General features: G+C 46.2%; 1 protein-coding gene across 1 annotated transcript in view; it reads right to left on the bottom strand.

Moving 5' to 3' along the window:
• Positions 1 to 5,937: 5,937 nt before the first annotated feature.
• LOC120022752 (enhancer of filamentation 1-like) overlaps positions 5,938 to 24,376 on the bottom strand; it is a 65,186-nt gene continuing 46,747 nt past the window's right edge. Inside the window, exons 3-7 of the mRNA XM_038966745.1 lie at positions 16,078 to 16,176; positions 15,655 to 15,810; positions 11,537 to 12,817; positions 8,406 to 8,495; positions 5,938 to 6,754 (exon numbers count right to left, since the gene is read on the bottom strand). Coding sequence (XP_038822673.1) covers positions 6,173 to 6,754; positions 8,406 to 8,495; positions 11,537 to 12,817; positions 15,655 to 15,810; positions 16,078 to 16,176 — 2,208 coding nt within the window. The 3' untranslated portion in view covers positions 5,938 to 6,172. The remainder of the gene's footprint in view (positions 6,755 to 8,405; positions 8,496 to 11,536; positions 12,818 to 15,654; positions 15,811 to 16,077; positions 16,177 to 24,376) is intronic.

Here is a 24,376-nt window from a genome sequence, read left to right as displayed (position 1 = left end):
TGCGGTGGGATTCGAAATGGTCGGAAATCTGTTTGTTGACTTGGCTTTCGAAGACCTTAGAAAAGCAGGGTAGGATAGATATAGGTCTGTAGCAATTTGGGTCAAGAGTGTCCCCCCCTTTGAAGAGGGGGATGACCGCAGCTGCTTTCCATTTTTTGAGAATCTCAGACGACAGGAAAGAGGGGTTGAACAGGCTAGTAATAGGGGTTGCAACAATTTCGGCAGATAGTTTTAGAAAGAAAGGGTCCAGATTGTCTAGCCCGGCTGATTTGTAGGGGTCCAGATTTTGCAGCTCTTTCAGAACATCAGCTGACTGGATTTGGGAGAAGGAGAAATGGGGAAGGCTTGGGCGAGTTGCTGTGGGGGGTGCAGTGCTGTTGACCGGGGTAGGGGTAGCCAGGTGGAAAGCATGGCCAGCCGTAGAAAAATGCTTATTGAAATTCTCAATTATAGTGGATTTATCAGTGGTGACAGAGTTTCCTATCCTCAGTGCAGTGGGCAGCTGGGAGGAGGTGTTCTTATTCTCCATGGACTTTACAGTGTCCCAGAACTTTTTTGAGTTTGTGTTGCAGGAAGCAAATTTCTGCTTGAAAAAGCTAGCCTTGGCTTTTCTAACTGCCTGTGTATATTGGTTTCTAACTTCCCTGAAAAGTTGCATATCACGGGGGCTGTTCGATGCTAATGCAGAACGCCATAGGATGTTTTTGTGTTGGTTAAGGGCAGTCAGGTCTGGAGAGAACCAAGGGCTCTATCTGTTTCCTGGTTCTAAATTTCTTGAATGGGGCATGCTTATTTAAGATGGTGAGGAAGGCATTTAAACAAAATAACCAGGCATCCTCTACTGACGGGATAAGGTCAATATCCTTCCAGGATACCCGGGCCAGGTCGATTAGAATGGCCTGCTCGCTGAAGTGTTTCAGGGAGCGTTTGACAGTGATGAGTGAAGGTCGTTTGTCCGCTGACCCATTACGGATGCAGGCAATGAGGCAGTGATCGCTGAGATCTTGGTTGAAAACAGCAGAGGTGTATTTAGAGGGCAAGTTGGTTAGGATGATATCTATGAGGGTGCCCGTGTTTACGGCTTTGGGGTGGTACCTGGTAGGTTCATTGATAATTTGTTTGAGATTGAGGGCATCAAGCTTAGATTGTAGGATGGCTGGGGTGTTAAGCATGTACCAGTTTAGGTCACCTAGCAGCACGAGCTCTGAAAATAGATGGGGGGCAATCAGTTCACATATGGTGTCCAGAGCACAGCTGGGGGCAGAGGGTGGTCTATAGCAGGCGGCAACGGTGAGAGACTTGTTTTTAGAGAGGTGGATTTTTAAAAGTAGAAGTTCAAATTGTTTGGGTACAGACCTGGATAGTAGGACAGAACTCTGCAGGCTATCTCTGCAGTAGATTACAACACCGCCCCCTTTGGTCGTTCTATCTTGTCTGAAAATGTTGTAGTTAGGGATGGAGATTTCAGAGTTTTTGGTGGTCTTCCTAAGCCAGGATTCAGACACGGCTAGGACATCCGGGTTGGCAGAGTATGCTAAAGCAGTGAATAAAACAAACTTAGGGAGGAGGCTTCTAATGCTAACATGCATGAAACCATGAAGACCTTCTAAAAGCCATTCCAGTCCTTTTCTCTTCTCATCCCCTGGGATAACAGTGAATTATTGAATGGAGTTGGTGATTAAAACACGGATGGCTTGTTAAGAGCAAGGCTATGTGTTCAGAGCCCTTGAATTAGGTTTTCTGATGGGGTTGGTAGTAGTCTCAGAGAGTATCTAGTCAGGGGTATGGGCGTCTCCTTCACAGCCCTTTATCAGTCCCTTATTGCTACAGACCCACCTCGCCACAGGGACAACCTATATATAACGTATATTTCAGTCAGGCTGGAATGAAAAGGAGGGACAGAAGGAGGGTAGAGGGAAACAAAATAATGGTTGTTTTGAGTTGTATTTTAAAGGGGCAATCAGTAGTTGCTATGTGCATTGTTGGACTTACAAATGAATGAAATGTACCCATTGATTATTGAAGAATGTAACTTATAAATGCCTCATGAGCTTAGTTCAACTGTCTTACCCCATCAGAACCCAAAATATAATATTGTTTTACTCCAATGTTTGTAAACAAAGTAAAGTAAAGGTGAAAAAACCCTCTATATAACCTCAAAACATGGTTAACTATAATGCTGACCCCATACACTGTTATGCACAAACAACTACATTCTGACCCCATCCACTGTTATGACAGACGAAAGGAGAGAATGCTAATGCTAGGATGTTCCACAGGCTAACTAAAGATAGTTCCTAGATCAGTAGGATGTGTTAAGTCCCCCTGTAACCCCTAACCCACGCCATAAAGGATGTTCCACAGGCTCACTAAGGCTGAACATTTGGCACGGATGGGCACCTTTCCATTGGCCATGCCCCACTTACCTTGAAATCCTTTTATCCCCGTCTTTCACCGTCCCCTCTGAGGCTCAGATGATATCCTCATTGAATATGACATGGAATGGAAAATATCATGCGAGTGTAAAGGACGTCACGCTGCTTAGTGAGTACCGCTTCCTCCTGATTCGGCCTACAATGAGGCTCCAACCCAGGACCTCTGCCTAGCACACGTGACCCCCCCTCCTGAAGCATCTTACCAGTCGACGCCACGTGAAAAGCTAATTATTCACTGGCTCCATGCCATGCTACATGAGGATCCGAGAGGATAAAAGAGAAGAGACGACTTATCTTGATGTTAACATATGATCTGCCATATCAGTTATGATGGTAACATGTGATCTGCTATACATCCGTTATGTTAACATATGATCTGCCATATCAGTTATGATGGTAACATGTGATCTGCTATACATCCGTTATGTTAACATATGATCTGCCATATCAGTTTTGATGTTAACATATGATCTGCCATATCAGTTATGATATTAACATATGATCTGCCATATCAGTTATGATATTAACATATGATCTGCCATATCAGTTATGATATTAACATATGATCTGCCATATCAGTTATGATATTAACATATGATCTGCCATATCAGTTTTGATGTTAACATATGATCTGCTACATCAGTTATGATATTAACATATGATCTGCTACATCATAACATGAGCTGTTTACCATCCGGTCATGTAATATCCATTTCATTTATTTCAAATAACTACACCCAGTTCTGGGTGAATGTGAAAGATGAATACCAGGCTTTGGCTGTGAGTTTCAGTGTTGTTGCCAATATTGTGTACAAGGCCAGCCATTCAGGTCTCTAGTTACTGTTATCCAGGCAAACATGTCCGACAGTTGTGTGTGTGTGTGCAATAACATAAGTGAGATTTAACAAGGCTTGGTTATGTCATGTCATGTGCAGTGTCTGAAAACAAAGTGGCGCCCACTAGTCTTCTAGCAGTTAACACACTTTATAAAAAAAGACACAGTCATATGGGTAAGAACAGTCCTTTACTTTGTCTGTTGAGAGCCCTACCCCCTTTTCAATAAAAGAGTGCGACATCAAACGATTTGCACAAAGCACTGACGTCATTTCCAGCAGTAGGGTGCGTCAACAATCTACAGGTAAAAAAAAAAAAAGGACGTCATCATCATTAGGTGCTTTATAATATATGAAACGGGAATGTTACGAAAATATGTCCAAATCACCCTAAAAAGACACATATATCATATCTATATATTTCATATCTTAATTAAATGGAGTACCAGTCAAAAGTTTGGACACACCTACACATTCAAGGGTTTTTCTTTATTTTTACTATGTTCTACATTGTAGAAGACATCAAAACTATGACATAACACATATGGAATCATGTAGTAACCAAAAAAGTATTAAACAAATCTAAATATATTTTATATTTTGTATTTATATTTTGATGACAGCTTTGCACACTCTTGGCATTCTCTCAACCAGCTTCACCTGGAATGCTTTTCCAACAGTCTTGAAGGAGTTCCCACATATGCTGAGCATTTATTGGCTGCTTTTCCTTTACTCTGTGGTCCAACTCATCCCAAACCATCTCAATTGGGTTGAGGTCAGGTGATTGTGGAGGCCAGGTCATCTGATGCAGCACTCCATCACTCTCCTTCTTGGTCAAATAGCCTTTACACAGCCTGGATGTCACGTTGGCATGAATGACTCGGGAGACAGACGCAAGAATGCGTAATATTTTTTTTATTAAGCGCCAAATTACGGCGTGCCGTGTAAAGACACGGGGACGAAGACCAAACAAACACGTAACAAAAACACAGGGTTGAAACCCAAACAAAAGAGCGAGGAGCACCTCGAATAAATAACACACTCGCACAACGATTAACCCACGGGACGAGACCCGTAATCATCTGCGCAATCCACAAGGGCACGAAAGCCCAAAACACACAGCACAGGTACTCACACTCACATTGTAAAAATAATCGACAAGACCATGGAAACCAAAGGGAACATATATACATGTACTAATCAGTGGGAATAGGGGACAGGTGTGCGTCATGAAAGTTCCAGAGGGTTCATTGACTGTTGAAAAACAAATGAAAGTCCCATTAAGCGCAAACCAAATTGGATGGTGTATCGCTGCAGAATGCTGTGGTGGCCATGCTGGTTAAGTGTGCCTTGAATTCTAAATACATCATGACAGTGTCACCAGCAAAGCACCCCCACACCATCACACCTCCTCCTCCATGCTTCACGGTGGGAACCACACATGCTGTTACGATTGTCTTCGGGAGAAGGAGAAGACCAAGGTGCAGCGTGGTAAGTGTTCATGTTAATGTTAGTAAATAAACTGAACACTGAATGAACAAAATACAACAAAGAGAGACAACGAAACAGTCCTGTAAGGTATACACACAAAACAGAAAACAATCACCCACAACTCAAAGTGGGAAAACAGGCTACCTAAGTATGGTTCTCAATCAGAGACAACGATTGACAGCTGCCTCTGATTGGGAACCATACCAGGTCAAACACAATAGAAATAGAAAACATAGACATACAAACATAGAATGCCCACCCACATCACACCCTGACCAAACAAAAAATAGAAACATACAAAGCAATCTATGGTCAGTGCGTTACACATGCAAAGATCAATCGTTCACTTACTCTGCGTCTCACAAAGACATTTCGGTTGGAACTAAAATTCTCAAATTTTTACTCGTCAGACCAAAGGACAGATTTCCACCAGTCTAATGTCCATTGTTCGTGTTTCTTGGCCCAAGCAAGTCTCTTCTTATTATTGGTGTCCTTTAGTAGTGGTTTCTTTGCAGCAATTTGACCATGAAGGCCTGATTCACGCAGTCTCCTCTGAACAGTTGTAGTTGAGATGTGTCTGTTACATGAACTCTGTGAAGCATTTATTTGGGCTGCAATTTCTGAGGCTGGTAACTCTAATGAATTTATCCTCTGCAGTAGAGGTAACTCTGGGTCTTCCTTTCCTGTGGCGGTCCTCATGAGAGACAGTTTCATCATAGTGCTTGATGGTTTTTGCGATTGCACTTGAAGAAACTTTCAAAGTTCTTGAAATGTTCCGGATTGACTGACCTTCATGTCTTAAAGTAATGATGGACTGTCGCTTTTTCGTGCTTATTTGAGCTGTTCTTGCCATAATATGGACTTGGCTTTTTACCAAATAGGGCTATCTTTTGTATACCACCCCTACCTTGGCTCAAATGCATTAAGGAAAGAAATTCCACAAATGAACTTTTAACAAGGCAGACCTGTTAATTGAAATTCATTCCAGGTGACTACCTCATGAAGCTGGTTGAGAGAATACCAAGAGTGTGCAAAGCTGTCATCAAGGCAAAGGGTGGCTACTTTGAAGAATCTCACATATAAAATATATTTTGATTTGTTTAACAGTTTTTTGGTTACTACATGATCCCATGTGTGTTATTTCATAGTTTTGATGTCTTCACTATTATTCTACAATGTAGAATATAGTAAAAATAAAGAAAAACCCTGGAATGAGTAGGTGTATCCAAACTTTTGACTGGTACTGTATATAAAAACATTCTACACAAAAATAGAGCCAAATATGTACAGAACAGCCCCCCAAAAAACTCTTAAGATTAACAACGAGCAATATACATTTATAGATATATACGGTATATACACATAGGATGCTATGGTGCAATAGGCGGGACCAGGTAGTGACAACACAAACTATCACAAAGCAGCCATCTGCAGCAGCTGTTCTTTGAACTGTTGAGCGTGGTGTGAGAGATCCGTGACTCTGTCCACCATGTCCTGAACGGCGGCTGTGTTGGGGTAGTGCAACGCGGCCGTCTTAGTGGCTCCCACCACAGTCTTCAGCAGGTCGCAAAGCACATTGCTAGAGTTCATCACCCGGTTGGCCACCTCGGGCGTGGCTGCCTGCCTGGACAGAGTGTCCCCAATAAATACCAGTTTGTGAGTGCTGAGGATGACAAACTTGCTGTGCGCCACAAAGATGCGGGGCGGCTGGCCAGCGCCCACGCAGCCAAAGAAAGCGTCCACGGCCTTGAGCAACGTGACAAAGTGCTGCTGGCACTGCTCTGCGTAGAAGCCCAGCAGCTGACGGTCCCGCCCACACAGCTGGGCCCTGCCTCCTGTCAGGGAGGGGGAGGGAGAGGAGGAGGTGTCTGACGGGGAGGAGGAGGGGCCTGAGGGGGAGGAGGGGCCTGTCGGGTGCTGCTGGGAGATCCACTGCGTGATGTCATTCTCCACTGGTTTGATCACCTCTTGCTCCAATTGCTTGAACTGGTTCATCTGTGAAGGTTGAAAGAGAGTTGATATTTCTTTCTTCATATTTACACAAATGAGTTAAGGATTGTGGCGAGACGGGAGACGGAAATCTCTCGTACACAATAAACATGATGAAAATACATCCTACCTGTCAATTCCATCATATTAGTATAAAACAGAAGGAATTATCATCATTTTTTCCATAGAGAGCGTAACATAATTCATGGAGGATTACAGGAGTGAAAAGGTTCATCTCCTCTTCTATGTATGTGTGCCCTGAGGCCATCTGCCTGGTGGGCTGCTCTGTCAGAGGGGGACAGATGTTCATGTAGCACATGTTGGCGCTGATTTGTTCTAGGTACCTTCTATGAACCCATGCTAGAAAGGTCATCCACTGCGTGTTTCATTGAATAATGTTTGTTCCATAAATGATGTGAATAGTACGAAACAGAGAAGAACAAAACAGAGAAGAACAGAACAGAGACAAACAGAACAGAACAGAACAGAGAAGAACAGAACAGAACAGAACAGAGAAGAACAGAACAGAGAAGAACAGAACAGAGAAGAACAGAACAGAACAGAGAAGAACAGAACAGAGAAGAACAGAACAGAGAAGAACAGAACAGAACAGAGACAAACAGAACAGAACAGAACAGAGAAGAACAGAACAGAGACAAACAGAACAGAACAGAACAGAGAAGAACAGAACAGAGACAAACAGAGAAGAACAGAACAGAACAGAGACAAACAGAACAGAACAGAACAGAGAAGAACAGAACAGAGACAAACAGAACAGAACAAAGGAGAACAGAACAGAACAGAGAAGAACAGAACAGAACAGAGAAGAACAGAACAGAACAGAGAAGAACAGAACAGAACAGAGAAGAACAGAACAGAACAGAGAAGAACAGAACAGAACAGAGAAGAACAGAACAGAACAGAGAAGAACAGAACAGAACAGAGAAGAACAGAACAGAACAGAGAAGAACAGAACAAAACAGAGAAGAACAGAACAGAACAGAGAAGAACAGAACAGAACAGAGAAGAACAGAACAAAACAGAGAAGAACAGAACAGAGACAAACAGAGAAGAACAGAACAGAGAAGAACAGAACAGAACAGAGACAAACAGAACAGAACAGAACAGAGAAGAACAGAACAGAGACAAACAGAGAAGAACAGAACAGAGAAGAACAGAACAGAACAGAGACAAACAGAACAGAACAGAACAGAGAAGAACAGAACAGAGACAAACAGAGAAGAACAGAACAGAGAAGAACAGAACAGAACAGAGACAAACAGAACAGAACAGAACAGAGAAGAACAGAACAGAGACAAACAGAACAGAACAAAGGAGAACAGAACAGAACAGAGAAGAACAGAACAGAACAGAGAAGAACAGAACAAAACAGAGAAGAACAGAACAAAACAGAGAAGAACAGAACAGAACAGAGAAGAACAGAACAGAACAGAGAAGAACAGAACAGAACAGAGAAGAACAGAACAGAGAACCTACTGGGCACAGATGTCAATTCAACATCTTTTCCAAGTTTGTTCATCGTAATTTCATTGAAATGATGTGGAAAAAAACTTGGATTCAACCAGTGTCTGCCCAGTGGGACAAGAAGAACAGAGCAGAACAGAACAGAGAAAAGGAGAGAGAAAAAAGCCTTTACCTGTTCCTGTCCCAGCTGCACCTTGCTCTGTTTAATGATGTTCTCTTTCTCCAGGAGCTCTTTCTGCTGCCGCTCAAAGTCCTCTTTTCCCTGAGAAGAAACAAGAGTGTGAGGAGAACTCAACTAAGACAGCAGACTTAAACAGCAAAGGATGGCTACATACATAGGGTAGCTACAGTGCATTCGGAAAGTATTCAGACCCCTTCCCTTTTTCCACATTTTGTTACGTTACAGCCTTATTTTAAAATGTATAAAATATTTTTTTCCCCTCATCAATCTACACACAATACACCATAATGACAAAGCAAAAACGGGTTTTTAGAAATGTTTGCTAATTTATAAAAAAAAATAATAAAGTATTCAGTATTCAGACCCTTTGCTATGAGACTCAAAATTGAGCTCAGGTGCATTTTGTTTCCATGATCATCCTTGAGATGTTTCTACAATTTGATTGGGGTTCACCTGTGGTCAATTCAATTGATTGGACATGATTTGGAAAGGCACACACCTGTCCATATAAGGTCCCACAGTTGACAGTGCATGTCAGAGCAAAAACCAAACCATGAGGTCGAAGGAATTGTCCGTAGAGCTCAGAGACAGGATTGTGTCGAGGCACACATCTGGGGAAAGGTACCAAAAAAGTTCTTCAGCATTGAAGGTCTTCAAGAACACAGTGGCCTCCATCATTCTTAAATGGCAGAAGTTTGGAACCACCAAGACTCTTCCTAGAGCTGGCCGCCCGGCAATCAGGGGAGAGGGCCTTGGTCAGGGAGGTGACCTTTTTGGTAGAGTGGCCAGACGGCCTTTATGGTAGAGTGGCCAGACGGAAGCCACTCCTCAGTAAAAGGCACATGACAGCCCACTTGGAGTTTGAAATAACATTCTCTGGTCTGATGAAACCAAGATTTAACTATTTGGCCTGAATGCCAAGCGTCACGTCTGGAGGAAACCTGGCACTACTCTAAGCTGAGGCATGGCGGGGGCAGCATCATGCTGTGGGGATGTTTTTCAGCGGCAGGGACTGGGAGACTAGCTAGGATCAAGGGATAGATGAACTGAGCGAAGTACAGAGAGGCTGTAATCGCTGCCAAAGGTGCTTTAACAAAGTACTGAGTAAAGGGTCTGAATTCTTATGTAAATGTGATATAATTCTTTAAATTTTTTATAAATTAGTAAAAAATTCTAGAAATCAGTTTTTGCTTTGTCATTATGGGGTATTGTGTGTAGATTGATTAGGGGAAATAACAATTTAATCAATTTCAGAATAAGGCTGTAACGTAACAAAATGTGGAAAATGTCAAGGGGTCTGAATACTTTCCGAATGCACTGTGCATACAGAGGGTAGCTACATACAGATGGTAGGTACATGTATACTCATAAAATACATAGCCTCATTCAACCTTTACTTGCATTCCCCTCGATTAAGATCTGCCTCTTCCTTGATGAACATATGGTACAACCCAATAGGCCGACACAGCCTGACTACCTCTACACTGTAAGCAGCTAGCACACACATCCTGAATACCACCAGGAAAAGTGGTGGGTGCATATGTATTCACCCCCTTTGCTATGAAGCCCCTAAATAAGATATGGTGCAATCAATTACCTTCAGAAGTCACATAATTAGTTAAATAAAGTACACCTGTGTGCAATCTAAGTATCACATGATCTGTCACATGATATCAGTAGATATACACCTGTTCTGAAAGGCCCCAGAGTCTGCAACACCACTAAGCAAGGGGCACTACCAAGCAAGCGGCACCATGAAGACCAAGGAGCTCTTCAAACAGGTCAGGGACAAAGTTGTGGAGAAGTACAGTTCAGGGTTGGGTTATAAAAAAATATCAGAAACTTTGAACATCCCACGGAGCAGCATTAAATCCATTATTAAAACATGGAAAGAATATGGCACCACAACAAACCTGCCAAGCGAGGGCCGCCCACCAAAACTCACGGACCAGGCAAGGAGGGCATTAATCAGAGGGGCAACAAAGAGACCAAAGATAACCCTGAAGGAGCTGCAAAGCTCCACAGAAGAGATTGAAGTTTCTGTCCATAGGACCACTTTAAGTCGTACATTCCACAGAGTTGGGCTTTATGGAAGAGTGGCCAGAAAAAAGCCATTGCTTAAAGAAAAAAATTAAGCAAACATGTTTGGTGTTCGCCAAAAGGCATGTGGGAGACTCCCCAAACATATGGAAGAATGTACTCTGGTTAGATGAGACAAAAATTGCGCTTTTTGGCCATCAAGGAAAACGCTATGTCTGGCGCAAACCCAACACCTCACATCACCGCGAGAACATCATCCCCATGGGGATGTTTTTCATCGGCAGGGACTGGGAAACTGGTCAGAATTGAAGGAATGATGGATGGTGCTAAATACAGGGAAATTCTTGAGGGAAACCTGTTTCATTCTTCAAGAGATTTGAGACTGGGACAGAGGTTCACCCTCCAGCAGGACAATGACCCTAAGCATACTGCTAAAGCAACACTCGAGTGGTTTAAGGGGAAACATTTAAATGTCTTGGAATGGCCTAGTCAAAGCCCAGACCTCCATCCAATTGAGAATCTGTGGTATGACTTAAAGATTGCTGTACACCAACGGAACCCATCCAACTTGAAGGAGCTGGAGCAGTTTTGCCTTGAAGAATGGGCAAAAATCCCAGTGGCTAGATGTGCCAAGCTTATAGAGACATACCCCAATAGACTTGCAGCTGTAATTGCTGCAAAAGGTGTCTCTACAAAGTATTGACTTTGGGGGGGTGAATAGTTATGCACGCTCAAGTTTTCAGTTCTTTTGTCTTATTTCTTGTTTGTTTCAGCCCCCCAAAAATATTTAGCATCTTCAAAGTGGTAGGCATGTTGTGTAAATCAAATGATACAATCCCCCCCCCCCCAAAAAAAAATCTATTTTAATTCCAGGTTGTAAGGCAACAAAATAGGAAAAATGCTAAGGGGGTGAATATTTTCGCAAGCCTTTGCAGCTACCTTTTTTGTCTTAACTAGCTACCCTCAGTTGAATGCTCGACTGTACGTTGCTCTAGATAAGAGCATCTGTTAAATTACCAAAATGTCATGTAAATGTAACATCCAAGTGGTGAGTTGGGCTAGAGTCAGAGTCAGAGTCATACCTGCAGATGGACGTAGTCATAGTCCTCCATCCAGCTCTTAACACACTTCTCACTATTGTTCATGTTGCCTTTGTCTTGGCTGGAGGGCACAGGAAAGGGCTTGGTGTGGCCCCTGTATTTATCACTATCTGAGGGTGGAGAGGTTAGAGGGTGGATGACGGCCTCCTCGGGCGTACCACCCCTGGGGTAGGAGGACCCGTTCATGGTGGGTGCTCGTCTAAAAAGCAGCTCAGCGTTACACCCCACGGAGGAGGCCAGCTGCTTGGTATCGTCGGGCACCGTCCTGGACACCATGACAAAGCGATCCAGGTCGTCACTCTTGATCTGGTGCTTGGAAGCGCTGGAGATGGTCAGGGCGTTGAGGGCCCAGCCGCAGTTCTCCAGGCTTTGGTAGGTCTGCAGGATGATCTGCTGGGAGTCCTCCAGCCTCCCCAGCTGCCTCCTTAGCTTACTGTGCAGGCTGGGGTCTGACAGGGCAGTGGCATTGGCCGCAGCACCCCTCCCAAACACCACAAAGTCTGCCAGGGCTGCCCGCACCCGGTCCAGCACGGTGCGCACCTCGTTGGTATGGCGCTCCATGAAAGGGTAAGTCCTCCAGTGGGGGGAAGAGGCCAGGCTCTGCAGGGCCCCGACTGAGGCCTCTACCGCCTGCTGCTGGCGGCACAGCCTCTGGACGGCCTGGTCCACATCCAGGGCCAGCCGGCCCTCAGCGCTGGAGACCGTGGAGGTGGAGGAGGTGGACATGGAACTGTGTGTGGAGCCCGTACTGGAGAAGGACAGGCGATTCACCCCATCCGTCACGTCCCCCAGAGCAGGGGGGATGTCATATATGCCTTGGCCCTTCCCCCTGTCCCTCTCCTGGGGGGTGGAGTGGTGCTGGGAGGAGGGCTGCTGCATCCCCCTGGGGATGTCATACAGGTCCCCCCGAGGCACCTCCCCAGAGAGCTGGTGGGAGGAGGGCTGCTGCATCCCCCTGGGGATGTCATACAGGTCCCCCCGAAGCACCTCCCCAGAGAGCTGGTGGGAGGAGGGCGGCACGTCGTAGACTCCCTCGTTGTCATTTGCGACGGGGCGTTGGAGGTGGTGGGGGCCAATTGGCTGGGAACTGGGGGGGAAGTCATAGTTGGACTGGGGGGACAGGGAGGCTGAGGGCTTGGTAAAGGTGGGAGGGGGTACGTCGTAGATGCCCTCCTGTTGTTTGTGTTGTTTGAGAGGCTGTGGGAAATCGTAGTTCCCCTCCTGGAGGGCTGGGGTGTTCCAGCAGGGAGGCACAGAGTACACCTGTGGGGACAAGACAAACATTTGTTGAGTGCCTCAGACTACTGTAGTAAGGAGGGCAATAGACAGTGATTCAACCAACAATACCTCATAGTTACAGACACACAGCTTACCCATATCAATAGCATAGTTACAGACACACAGCTTACCCATATCAATAGCATAGCTACAGACACACAGCTTACCCATATCAATATCATAGCTACAGACACACAGCTTACCCATATCAATATCATAGTTACAGACACACAGCTTACCCATATCAATATCATAGTTACAGACACACAGCTTACCCCTATCAATATCATAGTTACAGACACACAGCTTACCCATATCAATATCATAGTTACAGACACACAGCTTACCCATATCAATAGCATAGCTACAGACACACAGCTTACCTATATCAATATCATAGCTACAGACACACAGCTTACCCATATCAATATCATAGTTACAGACACACAGCTTACCCATATCAATATCATAGTTACAGACACACAGCTTACCCCTATCAATATCATAGTTACAGACACACAGCTTACCCATATCAATATCATAGTTACAGACACACAGCTTACCCATATCAATATCATAGTTACAGACACACAGCTTACCCATATCAATATCATAGTTACAGACACACAGCTTACCCATATCAATATCATAGCTACAGACACACAGCTTACCCATATCAATATCATAGTTACAGACACACATCTTACCCATATCAATATCATAGTTACAGACACACAGCTTACCCCTATCAATATCATAGTTACAGACACACAGCTTACCCCTATCAATATCATAGTTACAGACACACAGCTTACCCATATCAATATCATAGCTACAGACACACAGCTTACACATATCAATAGCATAGTTACAGACACACAGCTTACACATATCAATATCATAGTTACAGACACACAGCTTACCCATATCAATATCATAGCTACAGACATACAGATTACCCATATCAATATCATAGCTACAGACATACAGATTACCCATATCAATAACATAGTTACAGACATACAGATTACCCATATCAATGACAAGCACACTTTGCATCACAATATTTTTGTCAGATATTGAGGAACTGAAAGTACTGTTTAGATTCTGTTGATTCTATATGTGTTCATCTAAATATGGTGTCTGTCTATTCCTCTATTTCTTCCCCCATGATAACTTCATATCAACTTGAATATGGCAAGCACTATAAGCAATAAACAGCTAGACCTTTAAAACCAGTATAGTCCTGACAGAGTGGAATGAGGATTGTGAGGTACAGTACATATCATGCAGCATTAAAGTGGAGTTGTATAAATAAAATGAGTGATTTCACTTAGCCTTGAAATCCACTCCTGAACCCAAACTGTAATTAGGAGCAACACAAATAACGGGTTCCCACATATTTCATGTTATTACAAAGTAACTGATGTCACAAAACCTTGGCTGTCCTGGACAGGCCTGGAACACTGGCTATTATGATGTCACTAAGCCTGCTGGTCCTGGATAGGCCTGGAACACTGGCTATTATGATGTCACTAAGCCTGCTGGTCCTGGATAGGCCTGGAACACTGGCTATTGTGATGTCACTAAGCCTGCTGGTCCTGGATAGGCCTGGAACACTGGCTATTATGATGTCACTAAGCCTGCTGGTCCTGGATAGGCCTGGAACACTGGCTATTGTGATGTCACTAAGCCTGCTGGTCCTGGATAGGCCTGGAACACTGGCTATTATGATGTCACTAAGCCTGCTGGTCCTGGATAGGCCTGGAATACTGGCTATTATGATGTCACTAAGCCTGCTGGTCCTGGATAGGCCTGGAACACTGGCTATTATGATGTCACTAAGCCTGCTGGTCCTGGATAGGCCTGGAACACTGGCTATTGTGATGTCACTAAGCCTGCTGGTCCTGGATAGGCCTGGAACACTGGCTATTATGATGTCACTAAGCCTGCTGGTCCTGGATAGGCCTGGAACACTGGCTATTGTGATGTCACTAAGCCTGCTGGTCCTGGATAGGCCTGGAACACTGGCTATTATGATGTCACTAAGCCTGCTGGTCCTGGATAGGCCTGGAATACTGGCTATTATGATGTCACTAAGCCTGCTGGTCCTGGATAGGCCTGGAACACTGGCTATTATGATGTCACTAAGCCTGCTGGTCCTGGATAGGCCTGGAATACTGGCTATTATGATGTCACTAAGCCTGCTGGTCCTGGATAGGCCTGGAACACTGGCTATTCTGATGTCACTAAGCCTGGGCTGGCCCTGGATAGGCCTGGAACACTGGCTATTATGATGTCACTAAGCCTGCTGGTCCTGGATAGGCCTGGAATACTGGCTATTATGATATCACTAAGCCTGGGCTGGTCCTGGACAGGCCCGGAAGTTAATATAAGACGACCCAGGCCACGTCTCAAATGGCACCCTATTCCCTACATAGTGCACTACTTTTGACCACTCCTTTCTACCACATCCCTATTGGCCCTGGTCAAAAGTATGCACTATATAGGGAATAGGGTGCCATTTGGTACATAGCCCAAGAGAAGTAATCATTTATTCCTTGACTTTCCCTGCGAGAGAGAACGCTATTTTGGCAGGCAACGCTTTCATTTAGGGAACTGCAAAGAAGTCATAAATATGATCATTTGACATATTATTCATTTATTACCAGGCAATTAAGAGGAAAACTAGGACCTGTATCAATAAACGCATAGTAACATTCTCCGGACTTAAACGGCTACCCCTTCCTACAGGCCTTCTGTATGCTGTCTCTCCATGTGGGCAGTGTTTCTGTGTGTAGTATGAGTGGTCCCAGACATACCCCTTGTGTGGAGGGAGGGATATCGTAAACCCCTTGTGTCCGAGGGTCCATTTGAGTGGATGGAGGAATATCATAGATTCCTCCTTGGGGACGAGCATTCCCATGTTGTCCAGGAGAGTGTGAGCCCATCAGTTTCCCAGGAGGAATGTCATACACCTGGAAAACACAGAGACAATCCCAAATCAGGACACCAATAATGACATTAAATTTACAAGGCAGAATTAGCTATGTGAAACACAGAGGTTGTGTCTGAAATTGCTCCCTGTTCCCTTTATAGTGCACTACGTTTGGCCATGTCCCTGCACAGCTGCGTTTCATATACAGTAGCTATTTGCATACGGTGAAAGGTTCCATTTTGGAATAGTCCTGATGAATTGAAATAGGGATTGCTATACACCGTGTGTAGTTGAGTGAGACACCTACCCCCTGTGGTCTCATGGGAGGAACGTCATAGAGGTCCTGTTGGTTATGCTGACCAGCGCTGTAGGCATAGGACTGTCCCACTCCTGTCGGGGTCACCACCTGTCCACACCAGGGGCGAGGCGGAAGAAACAAGACATGACAACAGGTTCATGACAGTTCCAACAGTGTTAGCCCAACAAATGCTTAACCTGTATACCAGTCAGTTTGTTTCATTTTGTCATGCCAAGTAGTGGCATGATGGCACAAACAGACTGGTACCCAGGCTACCAAGGAGTGGCATGATGGCACAAACAGACTCGTACCCAGGCTACCAAGGAGTGGCATGATGGCACAAACAGACTGGTACCCAGGCTACCAAGGAGTGGCATGATGGCACAAACAGACTGGTACCCAGGCTACCAAGGAGTGGCATGATGGCACAAACAGACTGGTACCCAGGCTACCAAGGAGTGGCATGATGGCACAAACAGACTCGTACCCAGGCTACCAAGTAGTGGCATGATGGCACAAACAGACTGGTACCCAGGCTACCAAGGAGTGGCATGATGGCACAAACAGACTGGTACCCAGGCTACCAAGGAGTGGCATGATGGCACAAACAGACTCGTACCCAGGCTACCAAGTAGTGGCATGATGGTGTAACAGTATAACTTTAGTACCGTCCCCTTGCCCCGACACGGGCGCGAACCAGGGACCCTCTGCACACATCAACAACTAACAGACTGGTACCCAGGCTACCAAATGCTAGCCCCACATACTGTATATTCACCCTGTATGTCCTATGAGTTGATAATGTAGTCCCTGAGTCCCTGTGACTCTAAACCTGCACATCTCTCCTGACTATCATAGCTGGGTCACATTCATTAGAGCACACAGTAGTAAAATGTTTTGCAGTGGAAAACAAAAACAGATGTTTCCTATTGGATATGTTCAAGTATTCCCCGCTCCCCTCCATGCCTTTCTTAGTCTGTTTTCTTCCGTTTGGTGACTAGTGTATATGAATGACCCTATTCTCTGTTAGTGTCCCAAATTGCACCCTATACTGCTTTTGACCAGGACCAAAAGTAGTGCACTATATAAGTAATAGGGTTCAATTTGGGATGCAGCCCCAGTCAGTCCTCTCCTTATGTGACCCTGCAGCAGTAATAACGACTCAGACCAAATCAGTCCTGACTGTGCATGTCTCAGCTGTGCATGTCTCAGCCTACTCGCGGAGCGCCCTCCAAACCCAACCATGTGATAAACAGAAGCCTGGCAAGCAAAGGGCCAATGATGTGGGAGAAGGCTAGATCCAACCAATTAGGCAGCGGAGCTATGGCCAGAAATGTCACAGAAAAGCCATGGTCTACGTCCCAAATGGCACCCTATTCCCTATGTAGTGCACTACTTTTGACCAGAGCTCAGCCAACAGGGCTGGGGCCAGAAACATCACAAAAAAACTAAAGCCATGAAGTAGGGGACTGAGCTGTCATGAGGTGTGATGCTGCAAGTGAAAACAGAAGTCCCAGGACATTGGGTGTCACTTCGGGTCCTCGAGAGAAGAGAGGCAAGACAGAAAGAAACAGCCCAAAAAGGCAGTAATGCAGTGACAGCTTTTTCCTCCCTTTCCAGCATTTTCATTCATGGGTCTCTCTCTCTCTCTCTCTCTCTCTCTCTCTCTCTCTCTCTCTCTCTCTCTCTCTCTCTCTCTCTCTCTCTCTCTGTCCCTCTCTCTCTCTCTCTCTCTCTCTCTCTCTCTGTCCCTCTCTCTCTCTCTCTGTCCCTCTCTCTCTCTCCCTCTCTCTCTCTCTCTCTCTCTCTCTCTCTCTCTCTCTCTCTCTCTCTCTCTCTCTCTCTCTGTCCCTCTCTCTCTCTCTCTCTCTCTAACAATCAAACATTAACAGTAAACATTACACTCACAAAAGTTCCAAATAGAGACATTTCACCCAATAGATTGGGATTTGTTTTAGACTTCTTTGTGGGTCTGTGTAATCTGAGGGATAATCTTTCTCTCTGTCCCTCCCCCTCCATAGACACACAACACACTAGCGTCGCCACACTGGAACACGCAAGGTTCACTGACGGGAACCATACATACGCCTTCCAGTTCTAACAACAGAGAGACTGCCTGTAAGGGGTGCGTGTTGGTGGCAGGGAAGTCAGGCGCAGGAGAACGAACTTGGTCTAAACGGAGTTCTTTAATAAATGCTGACAAAACTCCAAAACAACCCAAATGTACAAAATAACAAAGTGGGCACAAAACCCGTCGCACACCAACACTAAATAGCACATCACATACAATCAAAACAATCTCCGACAAGGACATGAGGGGAAACAGAGGGTTAAATACACAACATGTAATTGATGGGATTGGAACCAGGTGTGAAGGAAGACAAGACAAAACCAATGGAAAATGAAAAATGGATCAGTGATGCCTAGAAGGTCGGTGACGTCGACCGCCGAACACCGCCCGAACAAGGAGAGGAACTGACTTCGGCGGAAGTCGTGACACTGCCTCTCAAATGGCAACCTATGCCCTAAGTAGTGCATAGGCTTATAGGGCTAGGGTCAAAAGTAGTGCACTATATAGGGAATAGGGTGCCATTTGGGATGTACCCAGAGGTCTCTTCTTTAGTCCCTGTGTAGCCGTTCTAATACCTCCTCTCATTGACAAATAAACATCTGAATGATCAAAGGTATAACCCCAGCATTATACCCCATCCATCCACCCGACTAAGATGAATGTCTCAGTGGACAGAGACAGAGGGAGGGAGAGAGATAGAGAGAGAGGGAGAGACAGATCGAGAGGGAGAGACACAGAGAGAGAGAGGGAGAGACACAGAGATAGAGAGAGAGACAGAGAGGGAGAGAGAGACATAGAGAGAGAGGGAGAGACAGATCGAGAGGGAGAGACACAGAGAGAGAGGGACAGACACAGAAATAGAGAGAGACAGGGGGTACTGGTACCGAGTCAATGTGGAGGCTTTATACAGGGGGTACCAGTACCGAGTCAATGTGGAGGCTTTATACAGGGGGTACCGGTACAGAGTCAATGTGGAGGCTTTATACAGGGGGTACCGGTACCGAGTCAATGTGGAGGCTTTATACAGGGGGTACTGGTACCGAGTCAATGTGGAGGCTATATACAGGGTGTACCGGTACAGAGTCAATGTGGAGGCTATATACAGGGGGTAACGGTACCGAGTCAATGTGGAGGCTTTATACAGGGGGTACTGGTACCGAGTCAATGTGGAGGCTTTATACAGGGGGTACCGGTACCGAGTCAATGTGGAGGCTTTATACAGGGGGTACTGGTACCGAGTCAATGTGGAGGCTTTATACAGGGGGTACCGGTACCGAGTCAATGTGCTGAGGTACAGGTTATACGGGCATGTCTGTTATTGAAACATGGGAACAAACAATCGTGCTACATTCTATTTCTATCACACACACATGTACCTTTGATTGGGTACATGTGCTACCAGATACAGCAGCCAGTTACCCTTTAGAAAACGTCAACAGGAAAGTCCTGGACTAGAAGGTCCTTGTTGCTTTCTCCGTAGTCACTACTACTCCCTATGCTGTGACTTTGTGTAGGAAGGTTGCAGCGAATGGACATTGAACACAAGGAGATCTCTGTTTGCAGTTTCCCTCTCTCAAACTCAGTCCACAGAGATGGCTAATACAGTACCTGTTGAAGGCAGAAAGCCACAGGGACCAGTCTGGATACTTAACAGGTACATGTGCGTGAAGCGTGAAGTCATTTAGCAGACGCTCTTATCCAGAGCGACTTACAAGTACATACATTCATACTTTTTTTGTACTGGCCCCCCGTGGGAATCGAACCCACAACCCTGGCGTTGCAAGCGCCATGCTCTACCAACTGAGCCACACGGGGCCCATGTCAGGGACTTGTGTCCTAACTGGCACCCTATACCCTATATAGTGCACTACTTTTACACTATGGGCTCTTTGTTAAAAGTAGTGCACTATAAAGGGAATAGGGTGCCATTTGGGACGTAAACAGCCACTTTGTGCTCCCATCTTTCTGTCACTGGGTCCTCTCATGTATTTCCCATATACACCCTCTGTTTACCCAGCAAGCTTTGCTGTTGCGGCGGGCCGGGCCAGGGTACTTGGAGCTCCTAATGGTGGTTGGGTAAATATTGACCAGACTTGTTCTTTAAGGAGGAGGTAACTTTGTGTTTGTGTAGCTTTGTGTGGAGGCAGGTGTGTGTGTGTGTGTGTGTGTGTGTGTGTGTGTGTGTGTGTGTGTGTGTGTGTGTGTGTGTGTGTGTGTGTGTGTGTGTGTAAAAAGACCCACTATGAGGTTATCGTCTCATTGCTCCATCACACGCTGATGACCTGATGACACGTGTCAACGGTCCCATCAGGCCTGTCAGTGGTGGCCGGGTCACACTAATGGTGATAATGACGCTTCCAACAATTGACCCCTTTGTTCCAACCGAATGGGATGATTCTATCTATTCTATCGTTTCCATTCATCTATTCGTCCCCCATCTCTCCCTCCTTGTCCTTCCATCCCTTTAAGGCGTCCGCATGCTTCCCAGCCGAAACAGTTTCAGAAGAGTTTGTGCATATATTATGATGACATTTTTTGTTTGTTTTGGACTTCGGTGAGGGTTTTTTCATCTGTTTGGGCACACAACATTTTGTGCTCGAGGCCAGCTAAAGTTCGGAAGCCCAAGTCTACGCCCCTTCGTCCATGATTGGTCAACCGTAGGGATTCTTCAATAAAGTCTTTGTTGTCATTTAACGAGAGACGACTCGTTTTCATGCAGATTTTTTCATTGAGAAATACTGCACCAAACATCTTAGTTAGATGTAAATTTGCGAGACTAAGATCTCCGTTGCAAAAACGTCAAAATGAATGACACATTTCTTATCTGAGATTAATTCGGACTATTTTGAGATGGCTACAGCATCTCAAAATGGACAAACAGTACTAGTGCGCTTCTTTCTTGTTTTTCAAGCGAAAGTCTTTTAAAAGAGTATGTGAGCACACTCGTTTGGTTCGGCTAGGTGAGTTCTGCTTGGCGCCTTTACCCAGCAGAACTGAAGCATGCTGGCGCCTTTACCCAGCAGAACTGAAGCATGCCGACGCCTTTACCCAGCAGAACTGAAGCATGCCGGCGCCTTTACCCGGCAGACCTGAAGCATGCCGACGCCTTTACCCAGCAGAACTGAAGCATGCCGGCGCCTTTACCCGGCAGACCTGAAGCATGCCGACGCCTTTACCCAGCAGAACTGAAGCATGCCGGCGCCTTTACCCAGCAGAACTGAAGCATGCTGACGCCTTTACCCAGCAGAACTGAAGCATGCCGGCACCTTTACCCAGCAGACCTGAAGCATGCCGACGACTTTACCCAGCAGACCTGAAGCATGCCGGCGCCTTTACCCAGCAGAACTGAAGCATGCCGGCGCCTTTACCCAGCAGAACTGAAGCATGCTGACGCCTTTACCCAGCAGAACTGAAGCATGCCGGCACCTTTAACCAGCAGAACTGAAGCATGCCGGCGCCTTTACCCAGCAGAACTGAAGCATGCCGGCGCCTTTACCCAGCAGAACTGAAGCATGCTGACGCCTTTACCCAGCAGAACTGAAGCATGCCGGCACCTTTACCCAGCAGAACTGAAGCATGCCGGCACCTTTACCCAGCAGACCTGAAGCATGCCGACGCCTTTACCCAGCAGAACTGAAGCATGCCGACGCCTTTACCCAGCAGACCTGAAGCATGCCGACGCCTTTACCCGGCAGACCTGAAGCATGCTGACGCCTTTACCCAGCAGAACTGAAGCATGCCGACGCCTTTACCCAGCAGAACTGAAGCATGCCGACGACTTTACCCAGCAGACCTGAAGCATGCCGGCGCCTTTACCCAGCAGAACTGAAGCATGCCGACGCCTTTACCCAGCAGAACTGAAGCATGCCGGCGCCTTTACCCAGCAGAACTGAAGCATGCTGACGCCTTTACCCAGCAGAACTGAAGCATGCCGGCACCTTTACCCAGCAGACCTGAAGCATGCTGACGCCTTTACCCAGCAGAACTGAAGCATGCCGGCGCCTTTACCCAGCAGACCTGAAGCATGCCGACGCCTTTACCCAGCAGACCCGAAGCATGCCGACGCCTTTACCCAGCAGACCTGAAGCATGCCGGCGCCTTTACCCAGCAGAACTGAAGCATGCCGGCGCCTTTACCCAGCAGAACTGAAGCATGCTGAAGCCTTTACCCAGCAGAACTGAAGCATGCCGACGCCTTTACCCAGCAGAACTGAAGCATGCCGGCGCCTTTACCCAGCAGAACTGAAGCATGCCGGCGCCTTTACCCAGCAGAACTGAAGCATGCCGGCGCCTTTACCCAGCAGAACTGAAGCATGCCGACGCCTTTACCCAGCAGAACTGAAGCATGCCGGCGCCTTTACCCAGCAGAACTGAAGCATGCCGGCACCTTTACCCAGCAGACCTGAAGCATGCCGACGCCTTTACCCAGCAGAATTGAAGCATGCTGGCGCCCCTTTACCCAGCAGAACTGAAGCATGCCGACGCCTTTACCCAGCAGAACTGAAGCATGCCGGCACCTTTACCCAGCAGAACTGAAGCATGCCGACGCCTTTACCCAGCAGAACTGAAGCATGCTGACGCCTTTACCCAGCAGAACTGAAGCATGCCGGCACCTTTACCCAGCAGAACTGAAGCATGCCGACACCTTTACCCAGCAGAACTGAAGCATGCCGACGCCTTTACCCAGCAGAACTGAAGCATGCCGACGCCTTTACCCAGCAGAACTGAAGCATGCCGACGCCTTTACCCAGCAGAACTGAAGCATGCCGGCGCCTTTACCCAGCAGAACTGAAGCATGCCGGCGCCTTTACCCAGCAGAACTGAAGCATGCCGGCACCTTTACCCAGCAGAACTGAAGCATGCCGACGCCTTTACCCAGCAGAACTGAAGCATGCCGGCGCCTTTACCCAGCAGAACTGAAGCATGCCGGCGCCTTTACCCAGCAGAACTGAAGCATGCCGGCGCCTTTACCCAGCAGAACTGAAGCATGCCGGCGCCTTTACCCAGCAGAACTGAAGCATGCCGGCGCCTTTACCCAGCAGAACTGAAGCATGCCGGCGCCTTTACCCAGCAGAACTGAAGCATGCCGGCGCCTTTACCCAGCAGAACTGAAGCATGCCGGCGCCTTTACCCAGCAGAACTGAAGCATGCTGACGCCTTTACCCAGCAGAACTGAAGCATGCCGGCACCTTTACCCAGCAGAACTGAAGCATGCCGACGCCTTTACCCAGCAGAACTGAAGCATGCTGGCACCTTTACCCAGCAGAACTGAAGCATGCCGGCGCCTTCTCTCATATTACCTACCATTCCACCATCCCCACTCACCCCCCACCTTCCATCCCCCATCTACTGTTAGCCTCTGTCAGCTTTGTCACTGAGGGAGGGCAGGAGTCATGCAGGCAGACTCCAAGATACATGTGGGTACCAGTGAAATTCAATCTGCTGCCACCCGATAGGTGATTCAGAACGTAGAGGAGAGTGGTTATTCCTCCTATCACTCCAAAGGGAAGGGCTGTGACAGAGTTTCTTTAATAGCCTTGCCTCTTGGTTTCAAGGGGGCACCTGCGGTTGCTGAATCATAGTCGGATAGCTTTACAGTGTTATTATAGGTTACTTTTCCAGCTTTTCGCCTAATGTTCCCGTATACAGCTCGGAGCAACGATGGCCTATTAAAGTGACAAACTAATTAATGCAGGCAATTACGTGGACAAACCCAAGAGGCCTCAATCAGCCGTCTCCATGACGACGGTGTGACCATGTGGCCAAATCAAAATCCAAACAGAGATTGGGCATAAAGAGGGGCAAAAGGGAGCACACACACACACACACACACACACACACACACACACACACACACACACACACACACACACACACACACACACACACACACACACACACACACACACACACACACACACACTGATTACATCGCTAATAAGGATAATATTTTATTCCCTCTGATCAAAGGGCTTCTCAAGACAGGACCCAACTTTAATGTGATTATACTGATAGGGGGTAGTTTTAATGATGGCATGGTAATTTCCTGTTTACTTTCCAGAAATGAATTCATTATTAAGATGTCCCTCTTGACTTTGTTATTCATTCATTATTCATTATTAAGATGTCCTTCTTGACTTCTTTATTCATTCATTATTCATTATTAAGATGTCCTTCTTGACTTCATTATTCATTCATTATTTAGATGTCCTTCTTGACTTCTGAGAAAGTAAAAAAA

The sequence above is a fragment of the Salvelinus namaycush genome, chromosome 27 (assembly GCF_016432855.1).
Source record: "Salvelinus namaycush isolate Seneca chromosome 27, SaNama_1.0, whole genome shotgun sequence".
Lineage (NCBI taxonomy): Eukaryota > Metazoa > Chordata > Actinopteri > Salmoniformes > Salmonidae > Salvelinus > Salvelinus namaycush.
Note: the sequence above shows the minus strand (reverse complement) of the source record. Positions and strands in the feature narration are given on the sequence as shown.